Here is a 17799-nt window from a genome sequence, read left to right on the forward strand (position 1 = left end):
AGGCAGATTAGGAATAAAGCATAACTTCGGACATTCTACTAGAGGTGTTGGAAATCATGAGGAAATGAAAATTAACATTAAGATGCTTTACCTGAATGCTTGTAATATTCTTAACAAAGTAGATGAATTAACGGCACAAATCATCGTGAATGATTATGATGTAATAGGCATCACAGAGACATGATTGCAGGGGGTTCAGGACTGGTAGTTGAACATCCAAGGATTTACAGCTTATTGAAAAGACAGGAAGGTGGGCAGAGGGGGCAGGGTTGCCTTGTTAGTTAAAAATGAAATTAAATCTATGGCACTGAATGACATAGAGTCGGATAATGTGGAGTCTGCGGGGTGGAGTTGAACAACCACAAAGGCAAAAATACCATAATGGGAGTTATGTACAGACCTCCCAGCAGTGGTCACAAGATGTACTAGGAAATAGCTAGGGCATGTCAGAAAGGCAAGGTCACGGTGATCATGGGGGACTTCAAAATGCAAGTGGATTGGGTGAATAATGTTACTGGTGGATCCAAAGAAAGGGAATTCATGGAATGCTTACAGGATGGCTTTTTGAAACAGCGTGTGATGGAGCCCATAAGGGAGCAGGCTATTCTGAACTAGTGTTATGTAATGAGACAGACCTTATAAAAGATCTTAAAGTAAGGGAACACTTAGGAGGCAATGATCATAACATGGTAGTTTAGACTTCAGTTGGAAAGAGAGAAGGCAAAATCGGAGTAATGGTGTTACAGTTAAATAAAGGTAATTACAAGGGCTTGAGGGAGGAACTGACAAAAATCGACTGGAAGCAGAGCCCAGTGAGGAAAATCAGGAAATGTATCATAGAAAAAGAGAGTGGCTAAGAGCACTGGGAAATTAGGAGATTGGGAAGACCACAAAAACAAACAGAGGATAACAAAGTGAGAAATAAGGAAGGAGAAGATCAAATATGAGGGTAAGCTAGCCAGTAATATTAGAAATGATAGTAAAAATTTATTTCAATACATAAGAAACAAACAAGAGACACAAGTAGAAATTGGTCCACTCCAAATTGATGCAGAAGGCTAGTGATGGGAGATAAGGAAATAGTTGATGAACTTAATAAATACTGTGTGTCAGTCTTCACAGTTGAAGACATGAGTAATATCCCAACAATTAAGGAGAGTCAAGGGGCAGAGTTGAGTATGGTAGCCGTTACAAAAGAGAAAGTGCTAGGAAAGCTAAAAGGTCTAAAAATGGATAAATCTCCTGGCTATGATGGGCTACATCCTAGAGTTCTGAGGGAGGTGGCTGAAGAAATAGCAGAGATGTTGGTTGTAATCTTTTAAAAGTCACTGGAGTCAGGGAAAGTCCCTGATGATTGGAACATCGCTGTTGTAACCCTTTTATTCAAGAAAGGATCAAGACAAAAGATGGAAAATTATAGACTGATTAGCCTAACCCCATTTGTAGGTAAAATTCTAGAATCCATCGTGAAGGATGAAATTTCTAAATTCTTGGAAGTGCAGGGTCAGATTTGAACTCGCCAGCATGGATTTAGTAAGGGGAGGTCATGCCTGACAAACTTGTTAGAATTCTTTGAAGAGGTAACAAGTAGGTTAGACCAGGGAAACCTGGTGGATGTTATCTACCCAGACTTCCAAAAGGCCTTTGATAAGTTGCCTCATGGGAGGCTGCTGAGTAAGGGGTGAGCTACTAGCATGGATTGAGGATTGGCTGTCTGACAGAAGGCAGAGAGTTGGGATAAAAGGTTCTTTTTTGGAATAGCAGCAAGTGACAAGTGGTGTCCTGAAGGGTTCAGTGTTGGGGCTGCAGCTGTTAACTTTATATATTAATGATCTGGATGACAGGACTGGGGGCATTCTAATGATGTTCGCTGATAATACGAAGTTAGGCAGACAGGCAGTAGTACTGAGGAGGTGGGGAGGCTACAGAAAGATTTAGACTGTTTAGGAGAGTGGTCCAAGAAATGGCTGATGAAATTTAATGTGAACAAATGCGAGGTCTTGCACTTCAGGAAAAAAAAATACAGAGACAGACTATTTTCTGAACGGTGAGAAAATATCTAAAGCCAAAGTACAAAGGGATCTGGGAGTGCTAGTCCAGGATTCTCTAAAGAAGGTTGACTTGCAGGTTGAATCCTTTGTTAGGAAAGCAAACATAATGTTATCATTTATCTCATGAGGGTTGGAATGTAAAAGCAGTGATGTGCTACTGAGACTTTATAAAGCTCTGGCTAGACCCATTTAGAATACGGTGTCCAGGTTTCGGCCGCACACCTGGATATACTGGCACTGGATTCTGGATCAGTGGTGCTGGAAGAGCATAGCAATTCAGGCAGCATCCAACAAGCAGCGAAATCGACGTTTCGGGCAAAAGCCCTTCATCAGGAATAAAGGCAGAGAGCCTGATGCGTGGAGAGATAAGCTAGGGGAGGGTGGGGGTGGGGAGAGAGTAGCATAGAGTCTTGTAGAGAGAGGAGGAAATCTTCTTCAAGGCAGGCATCTTTGCAAGAGGATTCGCAGTAGGGTTTTTAAGGATGCCTGCAAGGATGCAAGGATGCCTGCCTTGAAGAAGTTTTCCTCCTCTCTCTACAAGACTCTATGCTACTCTCTCCCCACCCCCACCCTCCCCTAGCTTATCTCTCCACGCTTCAGGCTCTCTGCCTTTATTCCTGATGAAGGGCTTTTGCCCGAAACGTCGATTTCGCTGCTCGTTGGATGCTGCCTGAATTGCTATGCTCTTCCAGCACCACTAATCCAGAATCTGGTTTCCAGCATCTGCAGTTATTGTTTTTACCATACTGGCACTGGAGTATGTCCAGCAGAAATTCACACAGATGATCCCTGGAATGGTAGGCCTAATATACAATGAAGGGCTAAGGATCCTGGGATTGTTTTCATTAGAGTTTAGAAGGTTGAAGAGAGATTAAATAGAAACTTACAAGATAATGCATGGCTTAGAAAGGGTGGATGCTCGGAATTTGTTTCCATCAGGTGGGGATACTAGGACCCATGGGCACAGCCTTAGAATTAGAGGGGGTCAATTTAAAATGGAAATGAGGACATGAGAGAGTGGTGGGCCTATGGAATTCATTATCTCAAAGTGCAATGAAGGCTGGGATGTTAAACATCTCCAAGGCAGACATTGATAAATTCTTAATCTCGCAAGGAATTAAGGGATACAGGGAGAATGCAGTTAAGTGGAGTTGAAATGCCCATCAGCCATGATTGAATGGTGGAGTGGACATGATGGGCCGAATGGCCTTACTTCCACTCCTATGTCTTATGGTCTTATGGACTGAGTGTAAGCCCTAGAAAAACTGGAATCAGTGCATGTCAGGAGGCAAACACTCCACTGATTGGAGTCATAACTGGCTCATAGGAAGATAGTCGTGGTTGTTAGAGGTCAGTCATCTAAGCTCCAGGACACCTCTGCAGGAGTTCCTCAGGGTAGTGTCCTCGGCCAACCATCTTCAACTGCTTCATCAATGATCTTCCCTCCATCATAAGATCAGAAGTGGAAATGTTCGGCAATGATTACACAATTTTCAGCACTATTCACCATTCCTCAGATACTGAAGCTGTCCATTTTCAAATGCAACAAGATCTGGACAATATCCAAGCCTGGGCTGACAATTGGCAAATCACACTCACATCACACAAATGTCCAGCACAAATAAAAGACAATCTAACCACTGTCCCTTGGCATTCAACAGTGTTACTGTCATGGAATCCCCCACTATCAACATCCTGGGGGATATCATTGACCAAAGACTCAAATCGATGCACCAGATATACACAGTAGCTACAAGAGCAGGTCAGAAGCTAGGAAGACTGTGGCAAGTAACTCACCTGACTCCTCAAAGTCTGTCCACCATCCAAAAGGCACAAGTCAGGAATGTGATTGAATACTCCCCACTCGCCTGGGTAAGTGCAGCGCCAACAACACTCGAGAGGTTTAACATCATCCAAGACAAAACAGCCCACTTGATTGGCACTACATCTACAAGCATCCACTCCCTCCACCATCAATACTATCTACAAGATGCGCTGCAGAAATACACCAAAGATCCTCAGACAGCACCTTTCAAACCCATGATCACTTGCATATAGAAGGACAAGGGCAGCAGATACATGGGAACACCACCACCTGCAAGTTCCCCTCCAAGCCACTCACCATTGTGACATGGAAATACATTGCCATTCCTTCACTGTCACTGGGTCAAAATCCTAGAATTCCCTCCCTAATGGCATTGTTGGTCAACCCACAGCAGGTAGACTGCAGCCGTTCAAGAAGGCAGCTCACCATCACCTTCTCAAGGGCAACTGGGGAAAGGCAATAAAATGCTGGCCAGCCAGCGATGCCCACATCCCACAAATGAATATTTTTAAAAATGAACTTGGGGCTATTTGTGCATGAAACATAGAAACTAGCACCCAGGTGAGACCACATCTGGAGTACTGTGGGCACTTTTGGTCCCTTTACTTAAGGAAAGATTTAATTTCATTGGAGGCAGTTCACAGAAGATTCACAGGGATGATCCCAGTAAGGAAGGATTGCCTTACAAGCGAAGACTTAACAGGTTGTGAATCCAATCACTGGAGTTTAGAATAATGTGAGGTGAGCTCATTGAAATATACAGGATTGTTATGGGTTTTGACGGGGACAATGCTGAGAGTCAGGGTCAGAGAACATAGTCTCAGAATAAATTTAAGATTGAGATGAGGAGGAATTTGTTCTCAGAGGGTTGTGAATCTTTGTAACTCTTTGCTGCAGAGTTGTGGGACAAAGTACTTGTTCATATTTTAGGCTGAGATAGACAGATTCTTGATCAGTAGGTGTATCAAGTGTTATGGGGGAACGTGTCCGTGAGCAATATTGAACAGACTTGAGAGGTTGGACAGCCTACTCCTGTTCCTATTTCTTATGGTGTTATGGTTAAGAGCTGGGGGCATATCCTGATGGATATTTACCTCTGAACAAACATCAGTAAAAAAAACTGCGATGTCATTTATCTCAGGGCCATAAGTGGGTAAATACTGACCACAAAAAGTACTTTGATGCCTCTGAAATGACATTCAGTGAACCTGAAAGGTATCATATGAGTGCAAATTCTTACTTTGTAGTTTTGAACCAGTGAGGCAATGTCTTAAATAATGAATTAACAAGTCAATACAACGTAATAAAATGCCAAACAATCCCCAATGATCTGTAAGTATGCCACTGAGCTAAATTCAAATTGTGGAGGAAAGTCGACTTGGCGTTTTGTGAATATGGTTTGATTGCATTATCATCCCGCATTACCATGTCTCAAAGCTGACGATGCAGATAAGTGATAAATAATATTGTTTTCGCTGAATGTAAGCAGCATAGTATTCAATTTCTTTTGGCTCTCCGCATTGTACCTTAGTTTCCTGTAACTCAATGTTCCTTCCTTGTACCTACATTTTATTGGACAATGTAAACCTATAGTGCTCCCCAGGGAGTGCATTGTTTATCTTGCTGCGAGATGCAGGTTAGATTCAACGGCAGCACGTTTCTGTTCCGGCCATTTGCATTATGCTGAGTGAGCATCCCGCTTGTCTTTTAATGAAAGTATTGATGCGCCCAAACTCACTGTAAATAAATAAAAGTAAACATTGACTCTAAGGTCGGAATCAAATGGACAAGTACTCTGTACCTCAATCTTTAACATGATGATGATGAACACACCACATTGTGTGGGTGTCTGTGCCCTATGGGATAATTCCATTGCAGTCTTACTGCAGACAATAGGCTGAAACCAAAACCATCTTGTGTCGAGCGAATCTTTCTGTCAGTCCTTGTGTTTAATAGCTCCATAAAGGGAATAAATGAGGTGACATATCGGAACGAAAGTAGTATAACATAATGATTGAAAAGGATGGTAGGTTTCCACACCGTTTACAGTGAAGTTAGGTCTTAATGCCTCAATTATCTACACCAGTTCGACATCTAATTTTACTCGCAAATATCAGCGAAGCTGGTCGAACGAATGTGATTGACTGCGACTGAAATCCCGTGAGGAACTAAAAATAGTTCATTTTTCATTATTGGTCTTTACCAAACATACCACCCTGCGTAGCACGATCGGAAAACAAGGAAGGGAAAAAAGCGCAATTCAACCGACCAAGGAAAAGAATTTAGATATAGATGAATCTTGAAATGGTCCTGCTTGTGAATGAGGGATCTCAGCCAAATAATCCGTGTATTTAAAAAAAAAATCTCTTAGGATATACATCAGGATAGCTTGGTTGTAACATTCTGGGTTAAAACAGCGACCCACTGCAGCTACAGCATTCAGATGCGAGGTTGCAATCACCTCACAGCGCAGATACAAAGTCGCCCTTGTGTACACTTTATCCTCATGCAGAATTGCTTGTTCATCAGAAAATGCGATTGATCTACCTTCAGGATCCTCATTAGTAAGCGCCGGAAAGCAGCGGGATGAAGGGGCGGATCAAAGGTCTTGTTCTATCTTCCCTGCTTTCCTTTCATTATAGTTGAGGGATCATCAAGTTATGCAGAATCACATCATGTCAATATCCATCATGTTCAAAACTTGCTGAAACCAATATTCCGTTTTGGGTTAAATTAGCAAGACAAGTCGACTCATTTGTTGTTTGTTTGAGTAATTATTCAAATCATTTAATTTAATATATATTTTTCGATATCTTCGAAAAATCTCCAATTTGAATCTTATTCCATTGCTTAATTTTACTCAAGGCGTTGGGACAGTAAACTCAAAGGGCCTGTGAATTACGGAGCATTTTATGCTGTAATTACCTCTTGGTCAGTTGCTCTGCTGGAAGAAGGGAGGGCAGAGGAAAGGGCACCTCCCACAAACAGGAAAAGTGACTCATTCACAATTTCTGAACTGCTGCCAAACCCCACCTCGGAGTTAACCTTTGCGACTAAGGAAGATGCAGAAGATGAAAGCCTTCCCGGACGCCTGGCCCGGATCTGGACACTTGGTCAGATTTAACTCCGCGATCACTGCTCTATCCAGTCAGAGGCAGAGTCCAATGCAATGAAACTCCGGCTACTTTGCTGCAGCGACTTGCCTCTCTGTAACATCAGTGCTGCTAACGGCAGCCTGGACAGCGATGGGAGTTTCAGCACCACGGCCAGGGGCCAGGGCGGCGGCGATGAGCTCCTGCTGCCTACTTTCTCCACGGCCTCTAAGGTCAGAGTCGTCATCACCCTGACCATCTTCCTGATCTCCTCCTACCTCAACCTGAGCGTGCTGTGTGACGCCCTGAGGAGGAGAGGCACAGCCAGATCCCACATCAGGACACTGATTGTGAACCTGTCGTGCGCTGACCTGCTGGTCACCTTCATTGTGATGCCCCTGGACGCGGCCTGGAACATCACGGTGCAATGGTACGCTGGGGACTCCGCCTGCAAACTCTTCATGTTCCTCAAGCTGCTCTCCATGTACTCGTGCGCCTTCATCACGATGGTAATCAGCCTCGATCGTTACTGTGCCATTCTACACCCTCTGGGCATTAGCAGAGCCAATGAGAGGAACCGAACCATGCTCATCGGGGCCTGGGTCATGAGTGTCATTTTGGCTACCCCTCAGGTAATACACAAAAGATCCACACTCTGGGCATCGAGACAAAAATGGTTTCAACCTGTATTTGCAGTATAGTTCGAACAAGTCAGGATCCGAGTTTTTTTAAAACGCAAAGTCATTACTATAAAACACTCGATTGATGTAATAGATTTTTTTTCTCTAATCAACCTGTTCAGAGTTATTATACACCTCTGGAGCAGGTGGGATTTGAACTTATATGCAGATCCTTCTCCAATGGCAAAGCTGCATTCTGACGTGGGACCGCACGGTCTCGCATTAGTAATATCGCTTTGATGCAATGGTTACAACGTTTGTATATGGGGGATCCAGTCGAGCCGAAATTGCCAACGCTGGGCTGAAATGCAGGAGCGTAAAGTTCAAGCAGTGCTCTGAAAACAAAAAAAACCCAGTAAGGAAATCTGGTTTTAAGATGTTAGCTGCGTGGTATTTCATTGTCCGTAGTGGGGGCATTTAATACACACCAATTTTAAAAGGATGCATGAAACTGAGATGTCAAGATGAACTTACCAAGCCAGAGCACCTGCAGAAAATTTCGGTGTCTCACGATGTTTGCTGTCTATCGCCTTGCATTTCATACATCGCTTAAATTTTCTGTGGAGACTGTTCAGGAGTTTAATGGATAAGCAATCAAACAAATCACAATCTACCAAATCACCGCTAATAGCACCCAAAGATATCTTAGCAAATGTTTTTCCAACCTGGATGAAGTGCATTTCTCATTCACATTTCTCACCCGAGTAACAAGTAGCTGGGTGAATGGAACATAATAAATTGGACAGGGTTGTGAATCTATGGGGTTCCCTGTCGGGTGAAGTGGTTGAGGCTTCCTCACTAAATGTTTTTAAAGCTAAGATAGATTTTTTTTTGAACAGTAAAAGGAATTAAGGGATATGATGAGAGGGCGGGTAAGTGGAGCTGAGGCCACAAAAGATCAGCCATGATCTTATTGAATGGTGGAGCAGGCTGGAAGGGCCAGATGGCCTACTCCTGCTCCTGGGTCTTATGTTCTTATATATGCTGATGCATTTTAGCATGAGAGATCATTTAAATAGAGCTGTAGTATTTTAAAGGAGGTGCAGTAAGGAAAATGCAGGAGACACTGGAAGAACTGAGCTCGAATTAGATCACAACTGGAGATTTGTATTCAGTTCGGGTCACCTTACTTTATGAGGGCTCTGAAGGTCTTTGAGAGGCTGCAAAGATATAACAAAGTGTGACAGAGATGGGGCATTTTACCGACAAAGTCAATTTGAAGAAGCTGTGTTTGCTCACCTTGGATCAAAGGAGATTGAGGGAGATTTGATAAAAATGTACAAGATTATGAAAGATAAAGACTGATTAGACAAAATGAATGAGTTGATTGTACAAAGGCCATGGGATGCAGATTGAAAATTCTGAGCAACAGATGTGGAGGGGGGGGGGGGGGGGGGATGATGAAGTTTTTTTTTAATTCAGTGAGTGTTAATGCGGTGTAACCCATGGCCCACAAGAGTAATGGACACCAGAGAAGACTTAATGATGATTTCAAAAGGAAATTGGATGGGTGCTTGAAATAAACTTACAAGGCCACTGGGACAGAGCTGGGGAATGGATCTGACTGGATTGTTCCAGTGATAACCAGAGTATAAACCAAATGGGCCCAACAGTCTTCTGTGCTGTGAAGGTCTTTATAACTTTACTCTATGACCAGACATGCGTACTGAAATCTTTGATACGGTGGAACATGTTGATGAGGTTATTTTAGGCTTAGACTCATTGGAGTTTGTAAGAATGCAAGAAGACCATATTGAAACATCTAGCTTTTTTAGGGGACTTGACAGGATGGGTGTTGAGTTTTGGTTTCTCCTTGTACAAGTAGAGGGCAGTGTAAGAGGTTGCCCATTTAAGACAGAGATGAGGACGGATTTCTTCTCTCAGAGGGTAATGAATCTGTGGAATTCTTTACCACAGAGGGCTGTCAAGGCTGGCCATTAAGTGTAGTCAAGGCTGAGATAGACAGATTTTTAATCAGTAAGGGAATCATGGGTTATGGGGAAAAGGCAAGTAAGTGGAGCAGTGGATTACCAAATCAGCAATGATCTCTTTGAATGGCAAAGCATATGGGATGGGCCGACTTGTTTAGTTGTGCTCCTGCATCTTATGGTTTTTAACAGTCTATTGGTTTAGTTGGCCTCCCACCACCCTCAGCCACATGTCTACCAACATATGGGAGAGTTGATAAGGCAAAGGGCAGCTTGCTCACCCTCATCATACTTGAGGCCACAAATGGCTGGTCCTTGACCAGACGAATTTTGAGGCTGGTGGGAAGAGTTCAGGTGTGGGGAGGAAGCCCAGAAAATCATCCTGCTCATGTCTTGGGTGTGAAGGGCAGGGATAGCTCGCCAACAGGATGGTTGCTTGTGCATGTTCCCACATCCACTGATCTTTCCATCACGATTCCCAAACCACAAAAGCTTTCTCTCCTTGGTGTGAGGCTGCCCCCTAGCCCACAATTAATTGATCCTGGACTCTGAGACTTTGAATTTAGATTCTACCTGTAGTCCCAGTCTTGGCTACTGCTCCCATTGGTGCTGCTTAGATTATGGTGCTGCTGGCTAATCTGTTGAATAAAAACTGCAAGTGCTGGAAAATACTCAGCATGTTTGGCAGCATCTTTAGAATGAGAAGCAGAGTTAATATTTTAGATACAATATGACTCTTTTCTGGAAGTTAAATTTAGCGAAAGCAAAATACTGTGGACGCTGGGGACTCGAATTCAAAACAGAAAGTGCAGGAGAAACTTATCAGGTCTGGCAACATTACTTCTGATGCATGTTTAATACTAACTCTCAAAACCTTAAATCGATACGTGAAAGGAATTGGAAGCGTACATATAGCTCTTTCAAAGAACCAGCTCAGTTCCTGAATGGCTTTCTTCTGTAATGCAAAATGTTATGATTCAATTGTTTGCATTACTAACCTTACATCTATTTCTATCAGTTTTCCATGTTCAAGTATAGCAATGAGTAATCGGTAACTTTTTTTATTGCAGCTGTTCCTCTTTCACACTGTCTCTATTACTGTACCAGCTCCATTTACTCAATGTGTGACTCATGGCAGCTTCAAGGAGCCTTGGCAGGAAAAAGTTTACTTTCTCTTCACCTTCCTCTGGTTGTTCCTTCTGCCACTTATAATCATGGTATTTTGCTACACCAGTATATTAGTCACCATTACGAGGAAGATGGCAGTAAATGGAGATGGTAAATATTTCTCTTTGACTGTTTTTGTGTTGCTAACAAAACAAAAATAATCATTATCCTTGCAGTCACTATCATGCACATAAGTGAACCTGGTTAAAAATCATTCAGGTTGTTTTGTTCAGGATCAGCAAGGAAATACAGTTCCTGGAGAGAAACCGTAAAATATCAGCATCAGGACAGCTTTAACTTATCCCTGCAGTATGGATAATTAGTGCTTAACGCAACAAAAGGATTTGAGAGTGTAGATAAATGTAAATTATTTTCCAAAATGGGGAGCATCACAAAAAAGAAGCAGAAGTTTAGCCAGAGCAGCCAGGCTTGATATTAAGAAAGACTTCTTCCTACAAAGAATAGTAGAAAACTGGAATTCACTCCATCAAAAAACTATATATGTTTGAAAGCTTCAGGGCTGATGCTGTGGATTTGTATGAGCAAGGCAATCAAATAATGGAAATGAAATGAGCTTAGAGTACAAATATGTGCAGGGCTACAGGAAAAGACAGGGCAGTGGGGCCGGCTCCTGCATGGCTCCTGCCGATGGTCAAGCTTGAAATGATGGACTGTAACTATTTCTTAGTTCAATGATGTATTCATGATTAAAATGAGTGACAAAAAATGTTTGAAGGCCACAACGAGCAACTCAAATATATGTGCAAACAAATGAACAAGCAATAGGAGTAGGCCATTCAGCCCCTTGAGTCTGCTCTGCCATTTAATAAGTCATGTCTGATCTGAAATCCACATTGCTGAATCTCCCTGATAACATTGCCTCACTCTGCCTTAAAAACATTCAAGGACTCTGTTTCTACTGCCTTTTTCAAGAAGACAGTTCCAAGGATTAACAACTGTCTATGAGAAAAAGATTGTCTCCTCTCTGTTTTATATGGGTGACCCCTTATTTTTTAACAGTGACCCCTAATTATAGCTTCTACCATTCAAGGAAAAATTCTCTCTACATCAACCCTGCCTTGACCCTTGACAACCTTGTATGATTCAATCAAATCATGTCTTACTCTACTAATCTCCAGTGAATACAAGCCTAGCTTGCCATCCTTTCCTCAAAAGATAACTCATCATTTTGGGTATTGATCTGGTAAATCATCCCTGTACTGCTTCCAAGCGTTTACATTCTCCCTTAAATAAGATGACTAGTACGGTCCAAAGAATTCTCAATGTGGTCTCACCAATGCCCTGTATGACTTAAAGTATAATGTACCTGCTTTGTATTGACAATAACTTATAATATTTAATTAGTGTTCCTAATAATTTGCTCTATCTGCATAATAACATCTTGAGATTCATGAGCAAGGACACTTAGATTCTTTTGCATCAGAGGTCTGCAGTTTCTCACAGTTTAGATAGTATGATTCCTTTTTATTTTTCCTGTCAAAATGGTCATTTTCACATTTTCTGATATTACACTCCATTTGCCAGATCTTCACTAACTCACAATCTATATCTTTTTGTAGCCTTCTTATTTCTCCCTCACAATTTACTTTCCCAACTACCTTTGTGTCTTCTGCAAATTTGGCAGTCATACCTTTGGTCACTTCATCCAAGTCATTTATGTAAATTTTGATAAATCAATATCCCAGTACTGAACCCTGCGGCACACCACTTTTTACATCTGGCCAACCTGAAAAATATCTACTTGTGCCTACTCTCTGCTTCCTCTTAGCTAGACAATTTTGTATCTGTGCTATCTCCACCACCCTTAGCAATATTGTTTGTCATAGCCCTTCTCAAATGTCTTCTGGAAATCTATGCACAACACACCATTTAGTTCCCCCATATCCACAGTGCATGATGCTTCCTCAGAGAACTCAAATTGATTGGTTAAAATTATTTTCCTTTCGCAAAATCAAGTTCACAAAACCAACTAAATCTGCTTGATTATGTTAAATTTATTTAGTGCCCTCCAAAACTTCTTTAAGAAAAGTTTCTAACATTTTCCCTATAGCAGATGTTAAGCTTAACTGGTCTATTAGTTTACTGTTTTCTCTCTCCTTTTTTGAATTAAGAAGTTACTTCTTCCTATTCTAATGGCATTTGCCCCAAATCAAGGGAGTTTTGGAAAATTAAAACTAATGCATAAATTTTCTCACTAGCCAGTTTTTCTTGAAAGAGTCTGAGATGAAGTCCAACAAGACTAGGGTAATTGCCAGCCCATAGCTTCAATAATTTACTCAGTACCATTTCTCTGGTGATTGTGATTTTCCCAAGTTCCTCTCTTCTTATCATTTCCTGATTTATAGCTGCTTCTGAGATGTTATTTTTACCCACTTTGGTGAAGACTGATGCAACACTGTCATTTAATTTTTCACTCCTTTTCTAGACAACTCTTTGCTGCTTTTTCTATTCTGTCCAATCATCTGACTTACCACTCATTTATCTTTAAGTTTGATATTATGTTTAACTTCTTGAATTTTACTTTTGTGTTGGAATATACCGAAGTGTTCCTAAATTTAGCCACTATTTGATCTAAATTGGTGATGTCAGCTGAGATAGAGGCAGTAGTGCAACAGTTGACCTCTGCCCAGGGTAAGGAGGAAAGAAAAAATAATTTGGGTTTCTGCTACTACCCAAAGCTTTAATTCACTCTGCCACAAAATGCTTATTGATGCCATGGTTATTCATCCTTTGGGACTTCAATCTCATGTCTACATCACAGTAAGGTGCAGAGTGAAGATCAGATACTTAAGTCTACCTGGACTGCTCTAGCTTTCCTTGCACTGGAAAAGCCTTTGTGTAAAGTGCAATGATTGTAACAAGGTCATCAAAGTAGACCTCATAGAGTATGAGTTCCCTGATTGTGGCTATTAATCTGATCCAATCTGGGAGCCCTGGCTGACAGATATAAGCAGGAGTGACCCCCTCCAACTCTATTTTGATTTAATACTTACCCTCACCCTTCACTTTTTTCATGTAAGCATTGCCATTATTAGACTTTGCTTGTTAATGGTCATTGGCCAAATGGGTGTTTTTCCTGGTGGTGGACGTATTGAATGAAGTTCTTACACAATGATGTCCATGGGTGATGTATGGAAAAATATTAACACCACTACTGCACAGTGGAGGGTGAATAAAAGAAAACAGGAGCTTCAGAGAGTTTTCTCAGTCTAGCTGGCTGGTTACAGCCCATGTACAGTGCACATGTGAATAAAGGATGATTTGGTAAAGGGAAAAAATAAACAGCAATGTCAAAGGTTTTGTTCACTGAGAGCTGGTTCTGAGGAAGCTGGATCAGTACCAAGGATTTTCCACTTGTAAATAAAAGGTGACTTGGTGATGGGATACTTGCCTCTATGGAGTTATTTCATAAATTACCTGATGACACTTTTGACCACACCACAGTGTATTCTGCAGTCACTTACAGAAATGGAAGGGAGCAAATTTGCTTTAGCATCAATGAAGGAAAAAAAAGCACACGCCATCTGGTTTACAAATTCCATCCAAAAATAAAACTCTTACTTGCAAAGGAACATAACTGAAAGACTTTTGTATGTTGGTAAGAGTATGACAGTGTTCTGTTCATGGATGCTGATTTTCACAATCTAGTACTATTGAGTTATAATTAAGACATGCTTTTTCTAACAAATAGATACTGATAACCAATGATAATGATAATGTTTTTTTTTCTCTTTAGTATTCTCTAAGGACGCAGACTCAAGATGTAGTAAGAACTACATTCCCAAAGTGCGAATTAAAACCTTAAAGATGACCATTGTTCTTGTGAGCACCTTCATCATATGCTGGACTCCATACTATGTCTTGGGATTTTGGTACAATTTTTTTCCAGCCATGATAAACAAGAAGGAAATTCCTGAATCAATTAACCATGCCCTATTTACTTTTGGGATGCTGAACAGCTTTGTGGATCCTGTGGTTTGTCGTATTGGCTATCTTAGGATGACGAGTGGCTGATGCAGTGGGCAACATGTTGAAGCCTATATTAAGCACGGTCAGAGTAATAAAAAATGACAGTTGTCTTACAATGCCCTGAAAACTTCCTGACCAATTAATTGTGAAATTCAGCACGTAGCTTCATTACTTGGTCCCATATTTTCCAAGAACGTTGTTTATTCTCAGCAGACTGCAGAGAAGTAAATGGCAAGTTAATAGGCTTATGAAGTGATGTGCACCCAGCTGAATGCAGTTAAAACAGCTGTTAAATGTCAGTCAACATGTGTAAATTTGAGGATCAGTGGATGACATAGTAGAGCTTTTACTTTTTGGTCTTTCGTTTTTGTTATACAATGAAACTGGTGAAAGAGTTTCTTTGACCTCTTCAGTACTCTGATAAATAGTTCAGTAGCTACACTCCTGTGTACTCAGCTAGAACAAATATCTTTCAGCTCAGACACTTCTGGATCAGCACTCAACCTAATGAAAAGTGCTTACTTGCATGTTGACTCAAATAACTGCTTTTGGATGCATACAGACTGCTTCTGAAGAATTAATGAGTGAAGTGGCCTTTGGTGCAGATACACTTCAAATGAAGATTCATAGAAAAGGAAACTATTTGCTGAATTGAACGTTTTCCTTACTCCATAGGAGCTCTTTTTCAGTGATGCATGAAAGTCAGTGCTCTTTTAAAGATTTATTATATTTTTAGATTTAAAAAGAATACCATCCAGCCTCACCACTATTAAAGCCCACAGGCACTAACTGTTTGTACGAAGTAGTGACTGTCTCTGGTAGGATTGATAATGTTTGGAATTCTCTACCCTGGAGACTGAATAAGCCTGGATCATTAAATGTATTGAAGGATAAGTTAGATAAATCTTTGATCCACAAGGGCATCAACATTAATGGTGGGGAGCAAAGGAAACAGATTTAAGGCCATAATCAGATCAACTATTCTTTTATTGAATGCAAGGGAGGCTCAAAGGGCCACACAATTCACTCCTACTCCTATCTTTTATGTTCTTGTATTCGTATAAGAAATTATTTGTTCCAAAAAAGGAAATGAAACAAGAGTAATATTTGATTCCAGTGTTAATTAACAGGTGTAGTGCTGTAAGAACAAATCAACCTTTATTCACATAGCATCTTTAGCAATATTAAAATGTTTTAAATCATTTCATTTGTCTGACAATAGTCAATACCGAGAGCATTAGGACAAGCAATCAACAATTGATGATAAAGATTGCTACAAGTCCAGCTTTATAGAAGGAGAGCGAAATTTATATTTAAATTTTGACTTTGATACATTATTACACATTTAGTAGTATTTATACCCAATTCTTTGAGATTCTTTTCCTCAGGGGATTTTGACTCTTAATATGAATTATAAGGTGAACCCAATTATATAATCCTTAAACCTACCTGCATGTCATTGCCAATCAGTGTCAAATTTGAGAAAGTTTTGTATTGGAGGCTGACAACCACAAAGGTCTAGATTAAGGGCTCACAAACTATTTCTCATAATTTATCAATAGACAACTGACTGTAGGAATTTGTATTCCACTATTTGCTTTTATTACAAAGGAACTAGAGTACAAGATTAAGAACGCCTTGCTATGTTGTCCAGGGCTTTAATGAAACCACATCTAAAATCTGTACCACGTACCACGTACAGTTTCAATCTCCATAATAAAAGGAAGGCTATACTTGCACTGGAGACAGTGCTGTGGATGTTCATTGCAATGGGACGCTTGTCCTCTGATGAGAGGCTGAGTAAATTGACTCTATAATCTCTGGAGTTCAAAATAATGAGAGGTGATGTCATTTACAATTTTGGTCGGATTTGACAGTGGAGATGCTGAGAGATTGCTTCTCCTGGTTTGAGAATCTAGAATAAGGGGACAGAATCTCAGGAGAAAAGGCTGATAAATAATATAGGATTAAGATAAGGAGAAATTTCTTCAAAGTGCATGATCTTTCGGAATTTCCTACCCAATTAAATTGTAGATACTCCATCAATAAATGGTGTTAATGTTAAGATAGACAGATTTTTAATCACTCAGAAGTCAAAAGATACAGGGAGGGGGCAGAAACGCATTGTTTTGGTGATGATCAGCTATGATTGTTATGAATAATAGAGCATTATTAAGGATAAGACGAATGGGCGTGAATTTTATAGAAACCAAAACAATTATGAAGGGAATAGATAACATAGAAGCAGGGAGGTTGTTTCCACTGACGGGCAAAACTAGAACTAGCGGGCATAGCCTCAAAATAAAGGGGTGTAGATTTAGGACTGAGTTGAGGAGGAACATCTTCTCCCAAAGGGTTGGGAATCTGTGGAATTACCTGAAGCAGTTGAAGCTACCCTGTTGAATGTTTGTAAGGCAAAGACAGATTCGTGAACAGTCAAGGAATTAAGGATTATGGTGAGTGGGTCGATAAATGGAGCTGAGTCCACAAAATGATCAGCCATGATCTTATATCTGTGCAGTTTATTCCTGCTCCTATTTCTTATGGTTTCATTTTCTGATATTATCAGTTTGGTCCTCATTTGAATCCAAGTCCTGTTGATGGAAGGTTACAGTCTGGCCGATTCAGCTACCTAATTCCCATAACATTTATCTGTGGATTTTCTTCTACTCCACTCTTTTTAGTTTAATATATTTTTCCAATTGTTTAGTCTCTTCCCTCATTCTCCTTGTCATTTTTCTTTTAATATTCATCTGGAAAAGCTGTGCCTAAAATATGATTGTCAATAAATGGAGATGGAAATAAACATGAAGTTCACATAGAGTCATAGAGTCATAGAGATGTACAGCATGAAAGCAGACCTTTTGGTCCAACTCGTCCATGCTGACCAGATATCCCAATCGAGTCCCACCTGCCAGCACCCGGCCCATATCCCTCCAAACCCTTCCTATTCATATGCCTATCCAGATGCCTTTTAAATGTTGCAATTGTATTAACCTCTACCGCTTCCTCTGGCAGCTCATTCCATACACGTACCACTCTCTGCGTGAAAAAGTTTTCCCTTAG

At 40.7% G+C, this 17799-nt stretch overlaps 1 protein-coding gene across 1 annotated transcript; it reads left to right on the forward strand.

Annotated features, from left to right (window-relative positions):
• Positions 1 to 6232: 6232 nt before the first annotated feature.
• On the forward strand, positions 6233 to 16234 carry LOC122565031 (gonadotropin-releasing hormone II receptor-like). The gene is made up of 3 exons (XM_043720676.2): positions 6233 to 7600; positions 10647 to 10854; positions 14501 to 16234. The coding sequence occupies exons 1-3, from the start codon at positions 7046 to 7048 to the stop codon at positions 14776 to 14778; spliced, it is 1041 nt and encodes a 346-aa protein (XP_043576611.2). The 5' UTR covers positions 6233 to 7045; the 3' UTR covers positions 14779 to 16234.
• The last annotated feature ends 1565 nt before the right edge of the window (positions 16235 to 17799 follow it).

The sequence above is a fragment of the Chiloscyllium plagiosum genome, unplaced genomic scaffold, assembly GCF_037043375.1.
Source record: "Chiloscyllium plagiosum isolate Xiang-an unplaced genomic scaffold, Cpla_swu_hap1 HiC_scaffold_2, whole genome shotgun sequence".
In the NCBI taxonomy this organism is placed as follows: Eukaryota; Metazoa; Chordata; class Chondrichthyes; order Orectolobiformes; family Hemiscylliidae; genus Chiloscyllium; species Chiloscyllium plagiosum.